General features: G+C 30.0%; 1 protein-coding gene across 1 annotated transcript in view; it reads left to right on the forward strand.

Moving 5' to 3' along the window:
- The window catches only part of LOC118204723 (protein argonaute-1-like), a 99,931-nt gene extending 75,572 nt beyond the window's left edge, over positions 1–24,359 (forward strand). The window contains exons 17-20 of the mRNA XM_035377021.2: positions 11,144–11,338; positions 11,490–11,726; positions 17,550–17,749; positions 20,977–24,359. Of these exons, the coding sequence (XP_035232912.1) occupies positions 11,144–11,338; positions 11,490–11,726; positions 17,550–17,749; positions 20,977–21,085 (741 nt within the window). The 3' untranslated portion in view covers positions 21,086–24,359. The remainder of the gene's footprint in view (positions 1–11,143; positions 11,339–11,489; positions 11,727–17,549; positions 17,750–20,976) is intronic.
- Positions 24,360–26,556: the final 2,197 nt, after the last annotated feature.

Here is a 26,556-nt window from a genome sequence, read left to right on the forward strand (position 1 = left end):
ATAGTTTCATTTACTTTTATGATAAATTAGCATAAGAAATTTCTGGTTATAAAATAGAAAAAAGAAAGTTTGAATATAACAAAGCTGACATTAAAGGGGATTTAAGTTTATATGAAGGTAAGAAAAGTCGAATTTTGGCTGTAAAATAAAAGAAGGTTCAGATTTGTCTGTAAAGCTATAATTTACTTTTATGATAAATTAGCATAAGAAATTTCTGGTTATAAAATAGAAAAAAGAAATTTTGAATATAACAAAGCTGACATTAAAGGGGATTTAAGTTTATATGAAGGTAAGAAAAGTCGAATTTTGACTGTAAAAAAGAAGGTTCAGATTTGTCTGTAAAGCTATAATCATTGTTTATTTTTCATATCTTGGCATATTTTAAAAGATCTATTTGAAAGCAATAAATGACCTGAACTTTTGCTTACATCCAGAAAAATCAGAAAAATTTCATGCTCATAAAATTCCCAGTATTTGACATTACCCCTGGCCAAGCAAAGAGGCAACAGCATAAAGAAGACAACAATTTTAAAAAAAAAAATTATGTGTGCTGAGCCAGGGCAAAGACAAGGTGAATGAGTTACTTCCCTCGAGTGAACATCTAGGAGAGGTTAGAAATCAGCTATTAAAAGTTAAAAGTTCATTTCAAAAAGAAAATTGTTTTTGCTAACTTTAGACTATGAAGCACATCAAAAAGTATAGTTTTAAAATGTTATGTTAAAATAATAAAATTTTGTTTGCCTTCTTTGTGTTGGTTAAAAATATATTCTTAACTTTACTTTCATTCTTACAACTGCTAATTTTCGTAAACTATCATTTGTCACCATCTTTTCAATCAAAATTCTACTTCTCATTTTAAGTTTGACACAGCATAATGACAAAATAATCATCAGCAAAACCTATTTAAATATGAACCAGTTGATTTACTTAATTACTTTCCTGCTCTCAAGTTCATTAAATGCACATTTTTTATTACAATTTTTCTTGAATCCAAGAAAGGAGTTAAGAAGAATTCAGAATCATAAATTTATTAGCTGAATTAAGAAAAGAATTAACATCATTAATTTATTCTGAAGAGTGCTGCACTTTCGCATTATTATATTCTTTTTTTTTTTTTTTTTTTTTTTTTTTTTTCCAAAGATTAAACTTACTATTGGAACTAATTGTAAGTTTCTGGATTGAAGTATCTCTAGGAAATTCCACTGCATGACAGGGGTACCTTTTGAACAGCAATAGCATTTTCCAAGCAGAAATTTACTGGGGAATTAAATTAAGCTTGAAGAACGGGAAAGTTTTCACCACAGCCAAGCAATAAGTACTCTTGGCTATCAAGAATCTAATGAACTTCTTGCCAATAGCACAGGATATTAATAAAATCCTAACCCAAAATGAAATCAACTGCACAATATTCTAGATAAAAGGTCACTTTGGCCACCAAGGAAATGAGAAGGATGTGAACTTGTAAAGCAAGCAACTCAAATGCAAATAGATTTATTTGTCAACATACCTTGGCTGTGCTGTCATCTAAAGTACAAATTGAAGAAAATAACACTGAAGTGCTGACAACAAGTATGGGATTCTGTGTCAGAAGTGAGTAGAACATGAGTTCTTTCAGAAAGAAACTACCAAGCTTCAACCCATTTCGTACTCAGTTTATAACAAGTCACGGTTCCTTCTCCACATTTTTCTCCTGCTAGTATTTGCACATGTGGGGAATGGACAGACCTAGACCACTATGTCTTTCAGTGTCCAGTGACCAAGTAATTCTGTACCTCTAAAATATTGCCTGGGCATCTAAATGACTTATCATTAAAATTCCAGTCTTAATTAAGAAAATTAACAGGACTTGTGTCAAGTAAGAACATTAAAAGCATTGTTAAAATGCTACTATAATTCTTAAATGAGATAAAGTTTTAGAATAATATTTACTACTGTAATTTATTTAATTTATTAATAATTGCATTAGGATTGTATTAATTATTTAAAATTATTTGTATTATGACAGTAAATGGCTGTAACTAGCACTGTCTTATGTACGAATAAATTTTAGGTATCACTATACAATTAAGAGCGAATTAATATATTCAATATACCATGGCAGCAATGTAAATATAATACAAAGTCCATAATCCGGACTCGTCGAGACTTCAGCGATTCCGAATTAGGGGTTTCTATGGATTATAGATCATTAATTTAAATCTGGTAAGATGGCATGCATAAATTATACAATTAAAAATATTAAACTGTAATTTATGAAATAAAGCAATTATGATCTAAAGGGTTTCAAAATTTGCACCAAAAAAAAAAAAAAAAAAAAAAAAAAAACTTAATATTTATTTGTTTACTTTATTAAACATTTCTTTCAATGTAAGCTGTTTAAGTTGCTTCGTTTTTTGTGATAATACTTTAATTCTATAAACAGACATAATTTCTTGTTCAGTTACAAAGTTCCACTGTTCAAGTCCTGTAATTGCTGTGTCAATAATACCGACTAACTTGTCAATTGAAATTTTTTCAATTTCAATAACCTCTCTGTCACTTTCTGCACTATCAGAAGCGGTATGGCAGCTCCACAATTGCAAACTCTTTTTGACATAATCGAAGTTTCAAGCCTTATTTTTATAAAATTGCTCTAACAGTCTGCAAAAAATAATAAGCCGGATCCAATTAGAAGATTAAGGAACAGCGCAATCTGCAACATTAACTGAAATGCCTTAGAATAAGTAAAGATAATTTTAGCCTAGCTTATACCTTCCGTTAATTCGGACACCCATAATCCGGACCTCAAAGCTAAAAGCTTTCTGCGCATGCGCCACATTGACACATGCGCATAGGCGTTTACGCGTGCACGTAAGACCTTTACGACTGCGCATATACGTGTGCACAAGCGCAGAATACATTTTCACATGCGTGTTTAATGTATAACGGATGGCTAATTATCTATTTCAGTTAATGTTGATGATTGCGTTGTTCCTTAAACTTCGAATTGGATCCCGCTTATTTTTTGCAGACTGTAAGAGCAATTTTATAAAAGTAAACTTGAACTTTCGATTATGTCAAATAGAATTTCCGATGCTGGAGCTCCCAAAGGATCTACAAAACAAAAGTATGTTTCAATGTCCATCAAACAAAAAAGTGGAATTGCTGCAAAAAATGGATAAAGACATGAAGAAGGTGACAGAGAGGTTAATGAAAACGAAAAAATTTCGATTGACAAGTTAGTCGGTATTCTCGGCACAGCAATTACGGGACTTGAACAGAGGAACTTGTAACTGAACAAGAAATTATGTCTGTTTATAGAATTAAAGAGAAAGTATTATCACATAAAACGAAGCAACTTAAACAACTTACATTGAAAGAAATGTTTAATAAAGTAAACAAATAAATATTAAACTTTTTTTTTGTAAATTTTGATACCCTTTATATCATAATTGTTCTTTATTTCATAAATTACGGTTTCATATTTTTAATTTTAGAATTTCTGCATCATGCCATCTTACGAGATTTAAGCTGATGATCTATAATCCGGAAAAATCGATAATTCGGAATCGCCGAAGTCCCGACGAGTCCGGATTAACGACTTTTGACTGTACATTAAACGCACATGTGTGAAGCATACAAAAAAAAAGTTTGTGGCTTTGAGGTCCGAATTATAGATCATTCTGGATAATGGACGTCCGGATTACGGACTTTGTACTGTATAAGTAATTTAATCCTTTCTTAAACCAAATAAATATTAGAGCTGGTCATTCCTGAGGTGCCCACTGGATGCTGAAGATGGCACCTCTGCCATTTGCTGTGGACTTGCACATAGTTGGGCATCTGAAGTTCATGCTCATAGCAGCTGTTGGGTGACTGTGCTCAAGATGGCTAGTGGATACAGTCATTACCTTTTGGCTAATTAATGATGGACTGGTGCCTCTTTCATGTCTACTTGTACTTGCTAGAACTAATTATTGGCACATGTGTGGTAAAGAACTGCATAAACTGACTTTGCCCAGGAAACACTATGCTATCAGCATTAGTTATTCTGGTCGCTTGTTAGCAAACCGTGCGGCCATCTATTGAGCATAATATGAATCAGAATGCTGCAGTGTTGCAGTTCTAGCAGTCTTTCATAGTCTGAAGTTATTGCCATTCTGGCACTCTTTTCAGTTTGCCAACCTCCAACAATAGAAATTCTTCTGTTTTGTTCTTATTTTTAGCCATGGCTCACCCCTTTGTGAAATACATTGACCCTGTTGATATAGCAACCGGCATTCGTCAGATACCATGACGACGGTGGCTGTTCTGGAGACAGATACAGTCAAAAGTCATTAATCCGGACTCGTCGGGACTTTGGCGTATCAAAATTTACAAAAAAAAGCTTAATATTTATTTGTTTACTTTATTATTAAACATTTCTTTCAATGTAAGTTGTTTAAGTTGCTTCGTTTTATGTGATAATACTTTCTCTTTAATTCTATAAACAGACACAATTTCTTGTTCAGTTACAAAGTTCCGCTGTTCAAGTCCCGTCAATTGTTGTGCCGAGAATACCGACTAACTTGTCAATCGAAATTTTTTCGTTTTCACTAACCTCTCTGTCACATTCTTCATGTCTTTATCCATTTTTTGCAGCAATTCCACTTTTTGTTTGATGGACATCGAAACATACTTTCGTTTTGTACTATCCTTTGGGAGCTCCAGAATCGGATATTCTATTTGACATAATCGAAAGTTCAAGTTTACTTTTATAAAATTGCTCTTACAGTCTGCAAAAAATAATAAGCCGGATCCAATTCGAAGATTAAGGAACAACGCAATCATCAACATTAACTGAAATAGATAATTAGATAATTTTAGATTATACCGTCCGTTATACATAAAACACGCATGCGAAAACTTATTCTGCGCTTGCACACACGCATATGCGCAGTGGTAAACGGTCTTACGCACACGCGTAAATGCCTATGCGCATGTGTTAACGCAGCGCCTGCGCAGAAAGTTTTTAGCTTTGAGGTCCAGATTATGGGTGTCCGAATTAACAACTTTTGACTGTAGTACCTACTTTTCTCCCTCTGCCTGCCATCCTTCAGCATTCTCCTGTATGTTCCGGAATTGGTGATTTGTAGCTATCTATACGTGTTTGTAACAGTCTTCTATCGTATAGCTCTCGGCCATTGTGAAAATCTTATTATTGTTTTATTTCTTTAAAGGTTTTATTGTATTTTTATTAAATATATGCTTGTTTAAACATACTTCTGTCAAAAGTCATTAAACTGGATACCCATAATCCGGACCTCAAAGCTACAAACTTTCTGCACGTAGGCGTTTACGCATGCGCATAATACGTTTACGCATGTGCGTTTAATGTATAACGGACGGTATAAGCTAAGCTAAAATGATCTATTTCAGTTAATGTTGCAGATTGCATTGTTCCTTAATTTTCGAATTGGATCCGGCTTATTATTTTTTGCAGACTGTTAGAGCAATTTTATAAAAGTAAGCTTGAACTTTCGATTATGTCAAATAGAATTTCCGATGCTGGAGCTGCCAAAGCGAAAGTATGTTTCGATGTCCATCAAACAAAAAGTGGAATTGCTGCAAAAAAATGGATAAAGGCATATCCTTTGTTTCTCTAACCATTCGGAAATCTGTTTATCGATTTCACGCTGCTCTGCGGGGAAAGTCGCGGCGAGCAATGAACTGGAAGTCTATCTGTCAGCACTATCCTTATCTTCAGGACAGATGTTGTTTTTTTATTTTATTCAGCTAATAATTCCCTACTAAATGTAGTATTTCATCTCGATGTATTCCATCTTTGATATGATTTAAATCAAATTCCTCGTCATTATAAATATCACGAGGACACATCAAATAGTTTTCTGGTTGCAATTTTCTAATTTCGACTATGCGTAATGTATGCTTTATGCATGCACGCGTCGAAAGAAATGTTTAATAAAGTAAACAAATAAATATTAAGCTTTTTTTTAAAATTTTGATACCCTTTACATCATAATTGCTCTTTATTTCATAAATTACGGTTTCATATTTTTAATTTTATAATTTCTGCATACCATCTTACCAGATTTAAACTGATAATCCGAAAAAATTGGTAATCTGAATCGCCGAAGTCCCGACGAGTCTGGATTAAAGACTTTTGATTATATTTGATATTCGTTTTCACCATAATGTCAAAATGTAAGAGAAGAAAATTTAATGTGCAGTGGAAGTTTGATTATTTCTACTTCTGTGAAAAATAAAATAATGTGCTTATTATTGTGCAATACAATATGTGTGTGTGTTTATTTACACCCGCTTTTTTCAAAGTAGTCTTTTGACTACTTTGAAAAAGCGGATGCAAATAAACACTGTTTTACTTATGAAGAACATAAATATTTCAATATAGAAGGTGACAAGCTGCAGTTCAAAAATTGAAAAATGAAAAGCATCATCAATAAACATCTTTTAATGCTTTTGTAAAGAAAAATATCACTGCAGTCACTGTTACAAAATAGCACAGAAACTTGGAGAATGAGGCAGACCATTTAGTGATGTAGAAATAATTAAAGAATGTATTTTTGAAGCAGTAGGCGTGTTAGATCCAGAAAAAGTTGATAAATACAAACAATTCCCTCTTTCAAGAAAAACGATATCAGATCAACAACATGAATTAGTTGGAAATGTAACAGAGCCACTTTGTACAATTATCAGAAATGAAGATGTTTTATTCAGTTGCTAGATAAAAGTACTGATAAAACGTACTCGGAACAAGTTTTATATTTTATAAACATGCCATAGTTAAAGATATTCAATGTTATGAAGAACTTCTTGCATTGGGTAAACTAACTGGAAGAACTTGCAGAGTTGACATTCTCGAAAACACCAAAGAAATATCCCGTCGGTTACAATTAAATGTCAATAATTAAGTCAGTGTCCGGACTGATGGCACACCTTCCATGAAAGGTAAAAAATAAGGATTCATTGCTTTATTTAAAAAAATCTGATGTGTACACCACATGACTTCCTTGTATGGAATATTAAATTATACACATTTTTCTTGCATTTCATTTAAACTTATTGGATTGAATTAAATCTATTTCGCCAACAGCACATAAACCACAATAGAATAAATGCATTCTTTAAAATTCACTTTGTTTACCATAGCGACACTCTGGCGCTAGATTTACTTAACAGTATTATATTTCGTTCATATTATAACTCATAATGCACAAAATTTATATCATTTAAAGAACAGAATTATCTAATCGTGCCACATGTTCTATTCAAATACTATAATAAAGCTAGAATGATGTATAAAAGAAATTAAGGAAACAAAACGAAAAAGAAACAGTTTTTCACAGATGACTGAGTATTTCTCATTCAATTAATTCAGTTCTCACTTCACGACAAGGCAAAAATACATAAAAGCTCAAAATATCTATATTAAAAATTACGAAGTAAATCTTAAACACTTATTTCCTCGAAAAAAATCCAGAAAGGATTAAGCATGCTTTAATTCGCAACAATAAATGAAGGCGTTATCTTTGTTGTTGTGAAGATAAGTTTCTCTAGATTGGCAACAAATCCACTAGTCTGCTGTTTCAAATGTAAGCAATCAATGGCCGGCATTAAAAAAAAGGCTTAGTGGTACTTAAACGACTTTAAAACTGTTGATAATTCTAAAAATATTACATACAGATTTACTAGAGGCATAGAAACCTTAACCGGAAGATAAAAACAACATAATTCAATCATTTTTAAAGCAAAAAATGTACAATTTACAAACGAGTATAGAAACTGAGATCACTGAACCGGGTAACAGAGTGGATATATATATATATATAAATATATTTATATACGTTTGGTGCGGCCGACTGCAACCAAAATACGAGGTGCACATCTACATGTTATAGCAGTCCTATATACAAAATTTCAATGTTCTGAGGCTACTCCGTTTTGAGTTATGCGAGATACGTATGTACATACGTTCGTACAGACGCCACGAAAAATTCTCTTCAGAATTAATTTTAAAGCAGTTTTATAATTTTTTTGGAGGAAAAGAGTGTTTTATTCTTTCCTTACGTACAGATATCATGCAAAAACATTGTTAAATTGCATTCGATAGCTGTCAAAATGGATATTTTCATTGAAATATGCTGCCTGAAACTTTTCACAATTACAATACTTCCTTTTTACTTCGTGCATGGAAGTAAAAAGGAAACCTTGAAAAAATTTATAATATTTCACTGCATTTTGCATTAGCAAAATCTTTGCACAAAAATAACCATTTTGCAAGACACTCTGTATAGAACTATTTCGATTGTCATCTATATACATAAATGCAATGCATCATTGGGAATTTTAAACTTTTATCAAGAACAAGGAAAACTATATGATTTAATCATATGAAGCATTTTGAAGAAACATTGCATTTTTTTCTGGTATTGCGACAAAACAATTTAAATATTTGCCTGCAAGGTAAAACAAAGCATATATATGAAATGTGGCAAAAGATCCAAGCGTTTTGAAAAAAAAATTTGGCATTTTTCTAAACACTGCTCTCTTATCACTTCCCAGAGCTAGCGAAAATGTCGAATCAGCAAAATGTAAAAATAAAACATTTAATGAATATCTAGGTGTCATTGGATTATTTAATAGAAGAATTTACTAATAGATTACTTAATAGAAGGATTTAATAGAAGAATATACTGAAAGATTTTTAGATTTTGACGAGCACACTTCTGCTGTTAAACTGGCATTTGAATTGCATTTAGTAGATATATTTAGTAGCTCCCACAGGTTTCGTACGGTCCTTAAGAGTCCTTAAAAGTCCTTAAGTTTTTTGGAATCGATTTTTGGTCCTTAAAAGTTCTTAATTTTGGCCGAAATTGGCAGAAGGTCCTTAATTTTAATCATGTGAAATTTCTGTCTGTTTTTACGACTGCCATTTTGAGTGTGAATTAGCAGTTTGGAGGTATATTTTTGGCGATTCATTGATAAATATGGTTATTTGAATGGGTTATGATTTGTTCCTATTTCTAATGTAAATGGATATATGTAAATAATAATACAGTTGAGTTTCTGAGCAAGAAGTGAAACAAGTATTTCGAAATTATTTCACTTTTTCTAATGAAGAGCTTTTCAACAATTTTTCGCTTTTGGGGATGTGAATTCTTTTATTGAACGGATCTAAGTTTGGTGACTTGTCAACATTTTGGAGATTTTTAAGATCAATTTCTATAGAAAATTTTAAATTCCATTTTTGCATTACTCCTGCCGACATTTGAATTTGTTATGACAGTAGAGTTACTGAGCCAGCTTAAAATTAAATTAAATTGTATAGTCTTTGACCAATAGTCCACATTTTTTTGTTTGACTTTTATTGTTCTTGTTTAATTACATTACCCCAAACTTTAATTGATTTGGTTAGCATGAAAACACACCTTTAAGTTCGGTTTAAATAAGAGGCTTATTTAAACCTTTGTCTGACTTTGTAGTTACTTTGAGACATAGCGATAATTTGCTTCTTGTCTGTTGGGAGTTCTTGAACTATTTAACTTTTACCAGATCAAGTAAGCCCTCATAGGTACATTGTTTAGAGGTTTACAATTTAGGAGATAAAGTACGCAGAAACTAATGAAAACATTGGTTTGCATATTGAGAGAAATTTCTAATTCTTAGTAAAGATGCTTAAAGAGAAGGAAATCGTTATAAATTTTTATTAGCTCCAAATTATCACTACTTAAGAGCTGATCTTGCATCCTGAAACATTGATAGAAATGACAGTTATCTTGAACACTTGTTATTCAGTGAAGAAGAATTATCTCTACCAAAGAAAGGTGCAAATCTGGACTTTTTGAAAAAGTGTATGCACTCGGAATAATTGCTGTACAATATTTTTAGTGCTGACAAGCATTTGGCAAGAGTGTAATTATTTTGACATCTGTCAAGCTGCAAAAGGTATCCACATTAAACTTGACTACCCTTCATAAAACTTTAGTGAGTTACTTTCTGTAATAATTTTTACAAATTAATATATATATATGTTACCATGAAAGACCGAAATTGGAGAATGTCGACTTTCACCGGAGAATGTCAACATTTACCAAATACGTCGGTGAAAGATTGAATATTTCTTTACATTCTTGTACATTCGGACCCTCACCGATGTATGTCGACAATCACAGATATGCTCTGGTGTAGGTCGAAAAGAGAGGAGTATATGTACACGCTGAAATTCCAAAAGGAAGTGTTCCACAAATAAATGCAGTTGTAAAAGCAAGGGCCTCTTGTGGAATTCAAAGTGTCATAATAGTTTAAGTTGTTGCAATAAATGCGATTTGAATCACATAATTTGGTAAGTTTATAACTTCTATTATTTTCCTTTCTCATTTTGAATGTACTGTGTGTTTTAAGTTCTTATTCTGAGTCTCAAGTGCATTTCTTCGCAAATGAATTACGGAGAAGGAAATATAATATTCTTATATGTTCAACTGTCACCATTAGTACACGGTGAATGTCGACATTTACCGGTGTAGGTCAGAGATAAGAGTATTTGGAAAATATTTTGGCCATACACCAAGCGACTATGGGAATGTTGACATTCACAGGTGAAAGTCAACATTCTCGAGATTTCGGTCTTTCACAATAACATATATATTAATTATATTAATAATTAAATAATTAACCCAAAGTACATATATATATATGTGTGTGTGTGTGTGTGCTTTGGGGGGAGGGAGTACCTGTAGCCTAGGCAACCACTGTATTTTACTCTGAATCCTTAGTTAAGAAAAGAAAATGAAGGTCATTTTGGTTATTTTAGGTATCTTTCTAAACTTGAGTTGTCAGAGCTCATTCGACTGATGGCATTTAAAGTAAAAGTGTTCACTTTTAGTTTGTCATATAAAATTCATTCTCATGCTAGTCATAAAAATGGAAAATATGAAATTTTAAGATAGCAAAATGGTCCTTATTCCCATTATTCCCATTTCTATATTATGAGTACATAAATTCCTAATAAACATGAATTCTTGTAATATGTTTGAATAAAAAAAAATTCTGTCCAAAAAAAAATGTCATCTAGGCAAAATTTGGAAGAAATTATTAGTAGACTTAACTTTTAACACTTATGGTAGCTTTTGCTTTTTATCTTTAGGTTGTTGGCAGCATGGATGCTCATCCCAGTCGTTATGCTGCTGCAGTTCGAGTTCAGGGTAGCCGTCAAGAAAGTATACAAGATTTGTCAACAATGGTTAAAGAACTTCTCATTCAGTTTTATCGTGCAACACGTTTTAAACCATTAAGAATAATTATGTACCGTGATCATGTTTCGGAAGGCCAACTTCTTCCAGTAAGTTTGAGTTAAAATAATTTAAAACTTTTTTTTAGTAACTTTGTTTAATAGAGTATTAATTGTTAAAAATAAAACAGTAGTACTAACATCAGCATCTTAAGATTTATTTGAAAATTAACATTATAAGCCTATTTTAAATTTTTAATAGGTTTTAAGTCAAGAGCTTCTTGCTATACGAGAAGCTTGTCTGAAGTTAGAATCTGACTACAAACCTGGGATAACATATATTGTGGTTGAGAGGAGACATCATACCAGATTATTTTGTGCTGACAAAAAATATCAAATTGGTAAAAGTGGAAATGTTCCAGCTGGAACAACTGTAGATTCTTTTATCACTCACCCATCTGAAAATGACTTTTATCTGTGTAGTCATGCTGGTATTCAAGTAAGTGAAAAATTTTGATAACTTTGAATCAGATTTCCTTTATATAGTGTATCAATTAAGAACTAAATCCAGAAGCTTATCATCTGTACCATTTATTGAAAAGTTGGCTTATTTGAAATCATCTAGGACATTTTAAAGATATCCTTTTAAAGTACTAAGTTTTATTTTAAAAGTGTAAAAACTGAAAAGCTAAGTATTGATTATAATTTGAACAATTAAGCTTTTAGAAGTTTTAAATTTAAAATTAATGTTTATTAGAGAAAAATTAGTAAGGAACAAAAATTAAGCAATGAAAAGTAGTTCGTTAAATGAATCATAGGATCTAGAACTTATTTTTTTAAATTCTTATATAAAATAATAAAAATATAAATGTATTTTTATTAGTGTACACTGTACCAAAACCATGTGTCATATTTGCAAATGCATATTTACTTGTCTGAATTATGAGGTGGAGTTATGTTCAATTCTTGTTATTGTAATAAATTAACTGAATGCACTCTTGCTGCTAAACATAAATGCATTCTTGTCATTTACATTCTCTTTTGAATACCTTCAATGATTTTTATCAAAAAATAAATAATAATAATAATAAAAAAACACTTTTTGCAACTTTTTTTTATTGTACTTTAGAGTGATCAGTTTTGCTTTATTTGTGCTTTTTTAAAGTTTTAATGGAGTTTTAAATCATGTTGTACTTCAACCTCATGTGCCTTAAGAATAACCTTTAGGTGATTCAAAAGTCTTTTCAAAGCTAACAGCCACAGTAAAAAAAGTCACTTAAAATAATTTCCTGTTTAGTAAATTTGATTTTCCATTGGAAAATTGTTATTTGGTATTGTTTTTTAAAGAAATTTTTGTGTAAAATCTCTTTTTGAATTTTAAAAGCTAGAACAACTCGAACTCTTCCTTCCCCCCCTCAGTTATTTAAGGACTAGAGCAGTAAGGCATTGTTAGTTTATTCTTTGCTATTAAGTGGGCTAACTTTATGTGGTTGTCAGTATTTTCCTCTTGAGCTTAATAAATTAAATAATTAACCCAAAGTACATATATATATATATATGTGTGTGTGCTTTGGGGGGGAGTACCTGTAGCCTAGGCAAGCACTGTATTTTACTCTGAATCCTTAGTTAAGAAAAGAAAATGAAGGTCAGTTTGGTTATTTTAGGTATCTTTCTAAACTTGAGTTGTCAGAGCTCATTCGACTGATGGCATTTAAAGTAAAAGTGTTCACTTTTAGTTTGTCATATAAAATTCATTCTCATGCTAGTCATAAAAATGGAAAATATATGAAAATATGAAATTTTAAGATAGCAAAATGGTCCTTATTCCCATTATTCTGTTTCAAGTCTGTTTCATTTAACCCGTTAATGCCCAAATTATTTTAAAATGAGAATTTTTGAAAAATATTTTTAAATTACATTTCATATATCATAAAATAAGTATTTATGAAGTTTTATTCAATTACCATAATTAGCTGTTCAGATAAGAGGTGATCTATAAATACATTGCTGAGCACTTCCGTTAATAAAAAAACAAGTAACTGCTCTATGATCTTATGTTTAAAACATTATGAATTTAGTTAACAAAATATGAATTTTTTAGAAAATTGAAACCAACTAAAGATATTTAAAAGGAAAAAATATTATTTTACTGATCTACATTTCCTTAGTTATATTTTAATTGAGCAAATTTGCAATATTTAAGTGTGGTATAGTGGAAAACATTTTGCACAAAGTGTTACATCGCATTTTGTACAAAGCGTAATAGGACTTCTCTTACATTTTTTATATTGGCATCTTCTTTGATTTTGTCTTTCACCTATAACATGATGTTTTCTATCTAAACACACAGAGCCTATCACTTTAGTCCCAATGGCATCACCAAATGTCTTCCAATGCTTTCCTTCAAATTTTTGCGATATGTCTTCAGATGTCTTTTATGCTTTTTTTCACCACTCGTGTTCCAAGCAGGTCATTTGAAGTTTCAGGAGTATTGTCAAAACTCTCTGCACCAAAATATAAGTCAAAATTATAACAGTAGCCCTTTGCTCCACATATGGTCCATGAATTATAGCAAAACTGTATAAGTTTGCCTCTAAGAATAGTTTGAAAAAAGGATGACCGTAATATCTAATCATCATTTCATCAACATACAGAATTTTTGAAAACTGTGATTTATATGCATGATTATTATTTTTTTTATTATTATTATTATTTTGAATGCCCAGTCTGATGTTTGCATTGCTGCATAATTATCGTTGGCAAAATGGATTACAGATTTAATTTCTAAATATTTATTTAGAAACATTGCATTTTTTACTATCGGTACCATGAGATATTCCTCTGACCAGTAACCATGTTCATTACGCAAAGTATGGTAACCAGAGAAAATCAAAAAAACTAATAAAATTCTTCAAATCATCAATTATAACTGTAAACTCTGGTTTATTTTTCCACACTTCCGTATATCTTTCTGTTTCATTTATTACACATTAGTAAAATTCGGGAGCTAAAAACTTTTCAAAAATTTCAAATGGGCTCTTATTTTCTAAAATATTTGAAATACTCTCAAAATTTTCACCAGACAAATTACCTTCTTTTTTAAAAGCATACATAGGGTTATTTTTTGTCCAATTTGGTTTTGGCTGCACTTTTTTGATAATTTCAAACTAACTCTTTTTTATTTTCATTTCTAGCACTAGATGTAGATTTCAGTTGCTCCATAAAGTTAGGTCCAAAATCATTTATGTTTTTACCAATGGAGTGATCATTTCACCATCCTGAAAGCACTCTTCATTCATTAACTTGTCCACCTCAGGTGGTACAACAATTATATCTGACTCAGTCTCCTTAGAAAACATATATTCTAATGTTTCTTCGATGTTGTGAAAATCTTTACGCCTGGACATTTTGGAAAAAATGAAAAGGGGAAAAAAAGTATTAGTTACCACTAATGCCCAGCAATCTATTTATAGATCAGCATGTTTAAGCTGAAAATTTAATTATAAGAAATGTTATGTTTCTAATCTGAATAACGTAGAACAATTAAAGAGGTATTGAAAATGTAGAACACGTAAGAAAAATATAACTTCTAATTTTTTTCCCGTTCAATACAAAATCGAAATCAGCACTATGAAGCATCACTTGGCTAACTTCAGATGTTATCTGCTGGACTGTTTTGGAAAAGAATGTTTAAAAACACCTTTGGTGTTATGGCCACGTGTGTAAGGAAATCAGCCAGTGACAAAAAGAAGTACTGTAATTTCGCGCGTATAGTCCGCGGACTATCTGTGTTTAAAATGCGAATTTTTGAAGCTGCGGACTATCCACCAGTGCGGATAATACGCTGGTTGTTCACGGTTAAAATCGTTGAAATTTAAAAAACACGCTGTCGTGAACTGCCGATGATCAAATATAAAAAAAGCGCGAAATTCCAAGAAAACATTCGTATGTATCGTATCGATAGTAAACCATAGAGCATAGTGCAGAACGAATGAGTAGTAGCAAGTAGAGCTCCTAAAATCCAGGCTCGCGCATCAAGCGATGCCGGGGATATGAGCCAAAGAAAGTTGTGTGAGCACTCACTTAGCGCAACCAGTCTTGTATCCCAGTATCCTTCGCAATGCTTTAGCGCAACTGCCGGGAGGGGGGAAAAGTAATGCGTCAGCTCGGTTTTTAGGAGCCATAGTAGCAAGTACCTGGAGTAGGAAGAAAAAAGCGTGATTCGGCAACACCGAGTGAGTGGAGTCGAAGGTCACATTTCATTACCACTTATCACGAGTATAGCACGTTGCACAGTATTTTGTTTCGTATTTTGTCTTTCATCTTCGATAACGTTGATGAAACATCGCCGAAGTTTTTACTGCTGAGTTAAACTCAAGGTAGTTGAGAAAGCTGAATAAGATGAAATAGAGAAGCGGGCCGTTATTGGTTTAATATTAGTATTCGGTGCACACGGGATTTGGCTACTTTTGGCGACTTTATGATGAGCAGTGAAAACGGGACATATACGATGAGTAGTTAACGGGTCATTCAAAGAAAATATATAGTTAAACATAGTATATACTATGTATATAGTATATATACTATGTGTGTATACTATATATATAGGCGTTCTTTGGATCATGTTTGGTGTTGGCGATAATTTTCAAAGTCGCACCAAGGCTGCACCGTGTACTAGGATTTTACCCCGTTATTTTGAAGTGGACGAGAAAGCGGTGAGAAATTGGCGCAAACAAAAGGATGTGTTTAAAAGGCATGGGAATATTGCCGTATTAAAAAAACGTAATTTCGGACGTATAGTCCGCGGAGTATCCGGTGGTGCGGACTATCTGACGATTTTTGAAATTTTTTTTATATAAAATCGTGTCTGCGGACTATACGTGCGAAATTACGGTAATTAAAAGATATTGTTCTTAATGGTCATTCTAAAAGTAAATGATCTATAAATAGATTGCTGGGCAGTAACGGGTTAATAGAGTCTTCCATGAACACATACATCCTTACAAAGAGACTTGAGTGAGCTTAACCATAATTAAATATTCAGTCCTTTGAGAATGAAATCTAAGGAAAGGAATTGATTTTGTTAATGAAGATGAATAATTAAAAATCTTTTTTTTTGGGGGGGGGGTAGAGAAAATAAAACATGATGATTTAGGTTTGTCTAGCTATTGTAATTATAGCTTAGATTAAGAGGAGCAATATTCAAATAAGCAGCTAGCTTCTATGTTCGTAAGATATTTGGTATTGCTGTTTTGAGAGCTTATAAGTTTAATTTGCTCTTTGAAACTAAATGAATACAATTTCCAAAAAGGAGAAAAGTTAGCAAAAATAATTCAAATTATACTATTAAATAAAGAGTTTTTTCATTAAATAAAGTGTAATTTATTTCCAAATTTAAAGCATTTAATTAGTCCATAATTATAAAAAACATAATGTCTATTATGACATGTATTCATCTGTTGTCTAATCAGTCCAGATAAACATGTTCATCTGAAAATCTTTAGTGTGCCTCAAAAGTTTTGTACTCCAAATTTAGACATTTTCAGGAAAAATTTTAATTGTTAATAAAGAAAAATTAATATTTTCCCCCAAAATGTGTTTTAAGTAAATTTATGCCATATACTGAATCAATGTTTATCTCTTAAACTTGTTTTCTGCATAAGTTTGTTTTATATTATGATCTCTTGTATGAGTGTTGTAATCTACTTATATTTATATGTTTATGTATATCCATAAGTTTTCATTCCACATTCTTTATTTATTTGCATAACATGACGTTATAATGTAAATCAAATCAAAAAAAATTCTGGATGAAATTTTTACAGTCTCTAGAACATTTAAAACACCCAAATTTTGCATACATCAATGTTTTATTTAGTCTGACAGTGATATTATTTATCTCTTTGTACCATATATTTCTCCTATACATGCAAAGCATCAAAATTAGAGAAGCAATCAGAGAATATAAGCATCAACTTCTGTCACATCTTTCTTATTGTTTTCAAACCAGTTGACCTAAATATTATCTACTGTTGAATTAATGTTAATGAGTGTGTTAAGATCCTGTATATATTGTACTAATTAAATTGCTTTAGAAATTAATCCATTTTTGTGGGAATATTATAACTGTTTGCTTTTTAATGTTAGTTTTAAATTTATATTAATTTAAAATTGTTCATAAATTTCCATTTTTGCATTATTTTGTTGGAAAATTATAACTGTTTGCTTTTTAATGTTAATTTTAAATTTATATTAATTTAAAATTCTATTTATATATATAAAGAGAGTTTTTTTTTTTTTTTTTTTTTTTTTTTTTCTCCAGGGAACAAGTAGGCCAGCTCATTATCATGTACTCTGGGATGATAATCAGTTTAAATCTGATGAACTACAGTCTCTAACATATCAATTATGTCACACATATGCTCGCTGTACTAGATCTGTTTCTATTCCTGCACCTGTATATTATGCACATTTGGTAGCTTTTCGTGCTCGCTATCATATGACAGAGAAGGAACATGATAGGTAAGCTCAATTCTCATGTAATATAAATCTGTATTATTTAATCTTTTGTCTTTTTAACTTGGTTTTACAAAAAAAGGGAAAATTACATATTTCAAAATTTAGGCAATATTACATAGTATTAAAACATTTATGGTAAAATCTTATAATAGATTCATAGTTATTTAATGAAATCCTTTATCAGCACCAGGTATCTAAATGTCTCGTATTTAATGTGTTCATAATTAAAGAAAAAACATAGTAGGTTGAAACATTGATTTGTGATTTTAATGCTAAGTAATAAAAAAAATTAAGTCTTTCCATGATTATTTTCCTTGTGTTTTCTTTTTTACTTCCTTGTACGAAGTAAAAAGGAAGTATTGTAATCGCGAAAAGTTTCAGGCAGCATATTTCAACGAAAATATCAAATTTTGACCTCTTTCAAATGCAATTTAACGATGTATTTCCACGATATCTGTATGTAAGACAAAATAACTGCTTTAAAATGAATTCTGAAGAGAATTTTTCGTGGCGTCTCTACGAACGTATCTACGTACGTATCTCGCATAACTAAAAAACGAGTAGCCTCAGAATGTTAAAATTTTGTATATAGGACTGCTATAACATGTAGATGTGCACCTCAAATTTTGGTTGCAATCGGCCGCACCAAACGTATATAAATATATTCATATATATATCCACTCTGTTACCCGGCTCAGTGATCTCAGTTTCTTTACTCTTATATGTTTGTAAGTTGTACATTTTTTTCTTTAAAAATGATTGAATTATGTTGTTCTTATTTTCCGGTTAAGATTTTTATGCCTTTAGTAAATCTGTATGCAATATTTTTAGAATTATCAACAATTTTAAAATTGTTTAAGTTCCGCTAAGCCTAATAATGTTTTTGATGGCGGCCATTGCTCGTTTGCATTTGAAACAGCAGGATAGCGGATTTGTTGCCAATCTAGAGAAACTTAGCTTCGCAACAACAAAGATAACGCCTTCATTTATTATTTAAATCATGCTTAATCCTTTCTGGAATTTTTTCGAGGAAATAAGCGTTTGAGATTTACTTCGTAATTTTTAATATAGATATTTTGAGTTGTTATGTATTTTTGACGTCTCGCGAAGTGAGAACTGAATTAATTGAATGAGAAATACTCAATCATCTATGAAAAACTGATTCTTTTTTGTTTTGTTTGCTTAATTTCTTTTATACATAGAGAGAGGAGAGTTTACCATAGCGCCATACCATACCATCACTTTGTTTACCATAGCACCATACCATACCATCACTTTGTTTACCATAGCGCCAGAGTGTCGCTATGGTAAACAAAGTGAATTTTAAAGAATGCATTTATTCTATTGTGGTTTATGCGCTGTCGGTGAAGTAGGTTTAATTCAGTCGAATAAGTTTAAATGAAATGCAAGAAAAAATGCGTATAATTTAATATTCCATACAAGGAAGTCATGTGGTGTACACATCAGATTTTTTTAAATAAAGCAATGAATCCTTATTTTTTACCTTTCATGGAAGGTGCGCCATCAGTCCGGACACTGACTTAATTATTGACATTTAATTGTAACCGACGGGATATATAACGGGATAAGGAAGTCATGTGGTGTACACATCAGATTTTTATTTTAGTTGTAATTCTCACTGACAGTTAAATACTGGCAGGGATATATTATGCTCTTGAATTTTGTTGAAAATGAAATTCTATGTGATAAATTATCTTCAGAATATATTTTAGTTGTCATTCTATTCTTTACTAATAGTATTTATTTTAGGCTGACTATCTCTTCATTATTTAATATTCTTAGTTATTTTTTTATATTATTAACCTTTTTTGCAAGTTCTTAATCAGGTCTGCATGCATTTGCTTAAAAACATATCAGATGTTTCTGTACAAAGCTTGAAAATAGATTTAATATTCACACATATGTGTGAAAAAATTTTTAATGTTGTTCATGAGTAAATGTTATTCATACATTTTAGAGAGAACTCTTTGACTGACATTTCTAGTTGTAGAACATCTGTCATGTTTTTCGAAGCAGTTCTGTAGAAATCTTAACCTTAGTTTTCTAGAGTTTTGCAAGTTTAAATATGTGAAACTTTTAGAACTTTTTCGCCGCTGGCAATAAAGTTAGTGTACATGTAAATGACGAGTTTTTTTTTCCTTTGTCTCCTTTAATGATGACCTATATGGAAAACAAAAAGGGATTCTTCTATATAAGAATATTTGAAGAAATACAATAAATCTATCAAGTATCTAAGATAGTGAGATATCTAAAATAGTGATACATGGTCCCAAATAATTTTGGGCTTTGTGGAAGAATAAAGAGATGATATTCATTAGCAGTGTTTAAGGATTCGTGTAATAAAATTAGCTTTTGATGTTGAATATTGAGAATTTGATAAGGAATTCTTTGTAGATCTTGTTCATTACATTGTAAATTTATTTTTAATAGTATTCAGAGCTGTGATGGTTATCTGAATGCATAAAACAAATCCTGTCACTCTTATTACACACGCAATATTGTTCCCATTTAAAATATTATTCCTTAATAGTATTATAGTATTCCTTAATTATTAATATTATGTTGTTATTCATTACTATAATGAATTATAATAATGAATAATATAATATTAGTTTTTAATGAAGATAAGGTTTTTTTATTGTGTAACAGAAAAAAATGCTATGTACTATTTCTCATTGATAAGCCATTGAATGTTCTCGCACAAGTATATATTTTGTAAAATTTGTTAAGACATTTCTTTAACAGCTTTTTTCTCCCTTACCCCCAATTAAGCACTTAAATTATAATATGTTTGATATCTGGAGATTCTCTCTAGTTGTATTTTACATTCTATTTTATGTTTAAGCAAAAAAGTTTTTCTTCTATATAAGAATATTTGAAGAAATACAATAAATCTATCAAGTATCCAAGATAGTGAGATATCTAAAATAGTGATACATGGTCCCAAATAATTTTGGGCTTTGTGGAAGAATAAAGAGATGATATTCATTAGCAGTGTTTAATTATGTTTCCAAAAATACTCATCACTTTCAGAATTTTGAAAGTTTTTAAGCACTAAGACATTTCACTATATTTTTGTTACCTTTTTTTCTTTAAAATGAAGTCTACAGACAGCTTGTATCTATAGTAATACATACATAATATGATGTGCAGTTTTAAAACACATGTAATATTTTCAGTTTTTTTAATGCCTTTATATCTTTGTATAGCGGAGATGGCAGCCATCAATCAGCCAATGGCGAAGACAAGACACACAAAGCTCTAGCAAGAGCTGTAACAGTACATTCCAATTCTAATAAAGTGATGTATTTTGCGTAACTTTTTCTTTATTACGTGCAGGTTGTTTTATATTTGTACATAAATTATGTTAATACTGTAGGTTGTCCATAACTTTTATATAACTTAAAAATTATGAACTTTTATGCTGCATTGGTTTTTAATGAATTGAATAGTCATCATTCATAAATGATCTTTGTGCACATATTTGAGCTCCTTAATTTCAATAAAAAATTTCTTTAAATTTAAGTATTTATTTATTAATATTTTAATTGTGAATCTTCCTTTAAAATGTTAAATATTAATCTTTTATTACATGATTTGTAAGCATGTATTTTTTAATAAAAAATTCATATATTTGATAGAGTAATAATATGTAACTGTGCCAACTGTATAAAAAGCCATCTGAGTGTCATTTAATTTTGAAGCCATCTGTTCATAACCTTATTCACATATGTGTAAGTTGATTGGTACAGTAATTTATTTTCTTAAAATCTGTTTTCTTGAAAATTATTTACAACTTATAAAAGGTAGCAAAATATGATAAACAACCAAGTAATAAATAGGGAATAAAAATAAATCGTGAAAAACAGAAGTGATCATGCCCTATAGAGGGTAATGCTTTTAAATGAAATTTTTTAATCAAAAGATATATTTTTTGACTAAAATATATTAATCATGTTCCTATTATATTGTATTTTTTGTATTATCATGTGAGGGAAAAGAAAACTTGATTGTGTCTTTTGTCATGAGTGATGATGTATTTTTCATATTTCTATTTATATACATCTGTGACATTTATGTTCTTGTATTTTGAATCTATGAAATGTATTTATATGCAGTTTATGCAACCCTTTATTAATAATGCTAATATTAAACAATTTTATAAATAATTTTACCTTTGATATTTACATGTTGTTAGTATTTTAATATGCAAATAATATTCTTATAAAGCTGCACTTGTAATATGTAAAGGAAACAACTGCACTGTATTATTTCATATTGGTTTGTCCAAAATGTTCTATAATTTCTGTATAAAATTCTCTTTGGCCATGTTTTACTGAATTTCTGTTACAGAGGAATTGCAAAATATTAAGTTGTTCTGCTTTGTTTCATTATTATTTTATTAACTTTTTTATTGTCCCTTAAAAGAAATAGCATTGAAGAAAGCAGTTATTATTAAAAAAGGGAAAAAAGTTATTGACTTTAGTGATGAATTGTAGATTTGATTGCATAAATGAATAAGACTTCTGACATTTTTTTTTTTTTTTTTAATTTATTGAAAGTCTCACACCGTTCATAGAGATAAGTATACTATATATTGGCAAGGAAACAGAATTGAAGCTAAATAATGATAGATAAATGAAGATGTAATAGATATATAAGAAATAAAATTATCATAAAGATAAATCATGATCATATTCAAGCAAAATTAAATATAAATTTTAGCATTGGTTACACAAAATTTAATGTTTGTTGCTATTAAAATATGTCAAGAACACTTGTTTTTATGTGAGTGATTTCTAAGATGATGAGAACTAAGGTACTCTTCTGTGATCAGGACCAGATTCATTCAAGATTGTATGTATGTGTTCACACATATAAATGCATATGTACATATACACATTCATCCATACATACATACATGCATGCATGCATGCATACATACATACATACATTTCTGAATCCGGTCCAGATTACAGAAGAGTACCAGAACTAGTAAACATGTTGTAGTAGCAAACATTGCATTAATATGAAACTTAAATTTTGTTGCAAAAAGGGTCCTATTTTTTATTTATCTGCTTTTCTGTTATAATTACAGCCTCTCAGATTATTTTTATCTTTAACAGAAAAAGAAAAGAAGTTTTGTTTAAAAGCTAAATAGCCAGGAAATACAATAATTATTATTTATTGGTACCTTTTAATTTTGTGCCCAAGGAAATAATTTAGTCATTCTTATTTTTCAGAGTTTCTGAAATTTTTAATGTACTATTTATTGTTAATTTTAATAGTTTAAATAGGAAGGAAACAATTCATTGCTAGAGTTATGCATTATATTTTGCTGTTATGTAGTATTTTTCTGTATTTGTCCCTGTTTGTAAGTATTTGGTGTGTAAATATTTTTCTGATATTTAAATCCATCAGTTAGTTTAATAATTAGTTACTACTATGCATGCTAGATAATTATATTTTATATCCGTATATAAATGTTGAACAAATGTTTAAGTTCTTTAACCACTTAACAGATTCTTTTTTCCGTCATATTATGACAAAAAATAAGCATATTTTTGATAAACATTTTTATGAAGAAAGTCATTATATAAACCCAAATCAGCAGTCAGAACTATTACAAGTATTGAATTTATTGATTTATGCTAATTTTTATTTTCATCGTAAAAAGCACATATTTCCTTAAAGTTGGCTTTTTTCGAACAAGTAAGCGAACTGGAAAACACACTTTACAAAAATAGATGTCAGAATTTAAAATGTTTTATTGTTATTACATATCTGTTCGATTCCAAAGAAGAATTATTAATATCATGAAAGAAGGATTATTAATATCAAGTTCATAAAAGTTCCAAATTTGCGTTAGATTATCTATACTTTCCGTTTCTTCATCACTAGAGAAGTCAGACAACAAACTGCCATTACTTCCAGAATCATTTAGTGAAATTTCAGATTCACTATCTGAGTCAATATCAGAGTTATATCTTCAGTTATAAGCTTCTCATTATCATTCATTTCTTCTTTTATTTTAGCTCCAAATTTAAAACAAATAGTATTCGCAGTAGCCGGAACACCGGAGCTAGTGAAAAGAAATTTCGCGCCTTTATTTGCGTAAAAGAATTCAGTAAAACCTAACCTTGAAACCAGATGTTTTGCAATTCTAACTTTACTGGACTACTAGCGCCATCTGTTAGAAACATTACACACTAAACAAGCAAAAAATTCGGGCAAATCTGTGTATTAGACTAGAAAAAAAGTTTTGCCCGAGCGCCGCTCGGGAAAATCAAAAAAGTGCCATTTACAAGTACCCGAACGGCGTTCGGGCAAAACTGGGAAGTGGTTAAGGCAGCTAAAAATTTTTGTATGTTAATATTTTGTGACGTGATTATTTTTCAATGATACTGAACTGTAGCATCCAGATGTGTATTGTATTTGATAGATATTTTTTTGAACAATAATATTTCACATATATATTTCATTTACTAATAAAAATTTACAATTTACTAAAAATATACTATCTCAGCAAAAGTGTTAAGAAAAACTAATTGTTTTTTTTTTTTTTTTTTAAATAAAGCTTTGTTTTTTTGTTCTTTTTGTCCATATATTATCTGTATTTTATTAATAACCTTTTGAGATTTTTTACTTTTATTTTAATTATATCGAAAACCATGAGCCTCACTATTCTGTATTTACTGATTTTATTTTTGAGCTTTAATTGCATGTAATGTTAATTGTTAGAAGCAAGTCATAGAAATATTACACCATTACCATTCACTTGCAACTACTAACTTAAGAATGATTTGTTTCAAATCAAGGAAATGACTTACTTAAGAATAAAATCAATTTCTGTACTGAAAATGAAACTAATTTAAAGTGAATTGAATTTTATGTCATAGAAGATACTGAAATTTGATTTTAAATCAATTTTTAAAGTTATTATTTTCAGTGTAGATATTCCCCTTTTTGTTAGATTACATGTAATCATCTTTAACAAAATTAACAATGTAAATAGTTGCAGGGTTTTTCTCTTCCCCCCCCTTATTTTATTTATTTATTTATTTTTTTTAAGATTAGAAAAATATTTTACTATTAGTAATTTTGGGAGAGCATTCCCTGCCCCCCCCCCATGGGAAGACTTTGTTATATGAAAAAGCTAAGTCCTGTTTTTAGTATTTACAATAAATTATGTTTAGAACAGTGGGAAAAGATGCAAATTTTCTAATTAATAAATTTGGGGTTTCATAGAAATTATTTTAAACACAAATATAAAAGTGTTTTATAGTAAAAATTTTAATATAGTATTTTTTCAGACTACTATAAAAACAAAACAAAAATATGAGTACATTAATGGAAGTAACTGCTGCATTTGCTTAGTTGCATGAAATCTGTGAAATTCATAATAAGGCAAAACACTGACTATGTCTGTTTCATACTTTCTGTCATTCCTATATTGAGTATGTCTGTCTTGCATGAGTTTTAAAAGTCATAAATATTAAAAATCCGTGCAACAATGGTGCCTTAGTTTGGAAGCATGGTTAGTTCCAGAAAAGTTCTTGTAATCCAAAGTACATGTATGTGGTAGGGAAGTTGAAGATGCTAAATAACAATTCCAACGTTTTCCACACCACAGAACATTTAATAAAAATAACAGAAGGTGGTACACTGCTTAAAAAAAAAAAAAAAAAATGGGACAGTGCTATATCTCTCGTTCTCCTGGGCCGATTGAAAAAATTCAAACTGCGTTTTTCATGTCTCGAAAGCGCGACTTAGGATATATATTAGGTTTATATATAGCACTATTCTAACATAGGTATTTTCACACAAAATCGGACTTTTTGTGAAATAATATACTAATTTTGTTCCATATTTCGATTCTACAATTCAAATTATGCTAGAATGCCGAGTTTTGTAAAAATCGTACGAGTAGTTTTTAAAATATTAGCTCTCAAAATTTTAGCACCTCAATGTTAATTGAATTTGGCAAATATTTATTAATATCTCTTTTTGTATTAAACTTTTTTGATTTTTACTTTCACATTTTGAAATTTAGGTTCATTCCAAATAAAATTTGCCCATTTTTTTGTTTTATTTTTTAAATTTCTATTTTTAAATAATTTTTATAAATTTTTCGAAAAAAATTTTGAATTATAACCTATAAAATTTTTACCATCAGTAGTAAAAGTAGTAAGTAGTAGTAAAGTAGGTGTATTTCTAAGCATACCTGCAAAAAATTAGACTTTTTTATTAAAAATTTTCTAAGATATACATGAATTTACATATTTTCGTGTTTGGAAATTTGGCATCTTTTTTTTTTTTTGAGCGATAATAACGCCAAATGTGGTTTATGTATTTTTGTTGCAGTAAATTGTCACAGCTATTTTTAACCTTAAATTTAAAATCAATTTTTACGGAGAATTAATTATATGGTTTTTTTACCTCAATCATGCGTAATAAATATTTATTAATACTATATGAAAAAATATTTTTTTTAAAATTATAGATGATATTCAAATTTTTAACTTTTTTTTTTTTTTTTTTTTTTTTTTAATTTCTCTTTTTTTTTCCTTTTTAAAAAAAATATTTGTAAGAGTAAATTTTTTTCTTCGTTTTATCATCTGCTACTTTACTTTAACTTTGTTTAAATCGAATTGTCTAAAGCTGAGAACTTTTGTTTGATGTTTATTTGAATTTTATCAAAATATTTTATGACATTAACTGCATAATTTATTTCTAAACAAGCTGTTGCTTATGAAGTGGCTGAAAGAGCGGCTGATACTATCATACAT

The sequence above is a fragment of the Stegodyphus dumicola genome, chromosome 5, assembly GCF_044657685.1.
Source record: "Stegodyphus dumicola isolate Sdum_Otavi_A_Nest chromosome 5, ASM4465768v1".
Lineage (NCBI taxonomy): Eukaryota > Metazoa > Arthropoda > Arachnida > Araneae > Eresidae > Stegodyphus > Stegodyphus dumicola.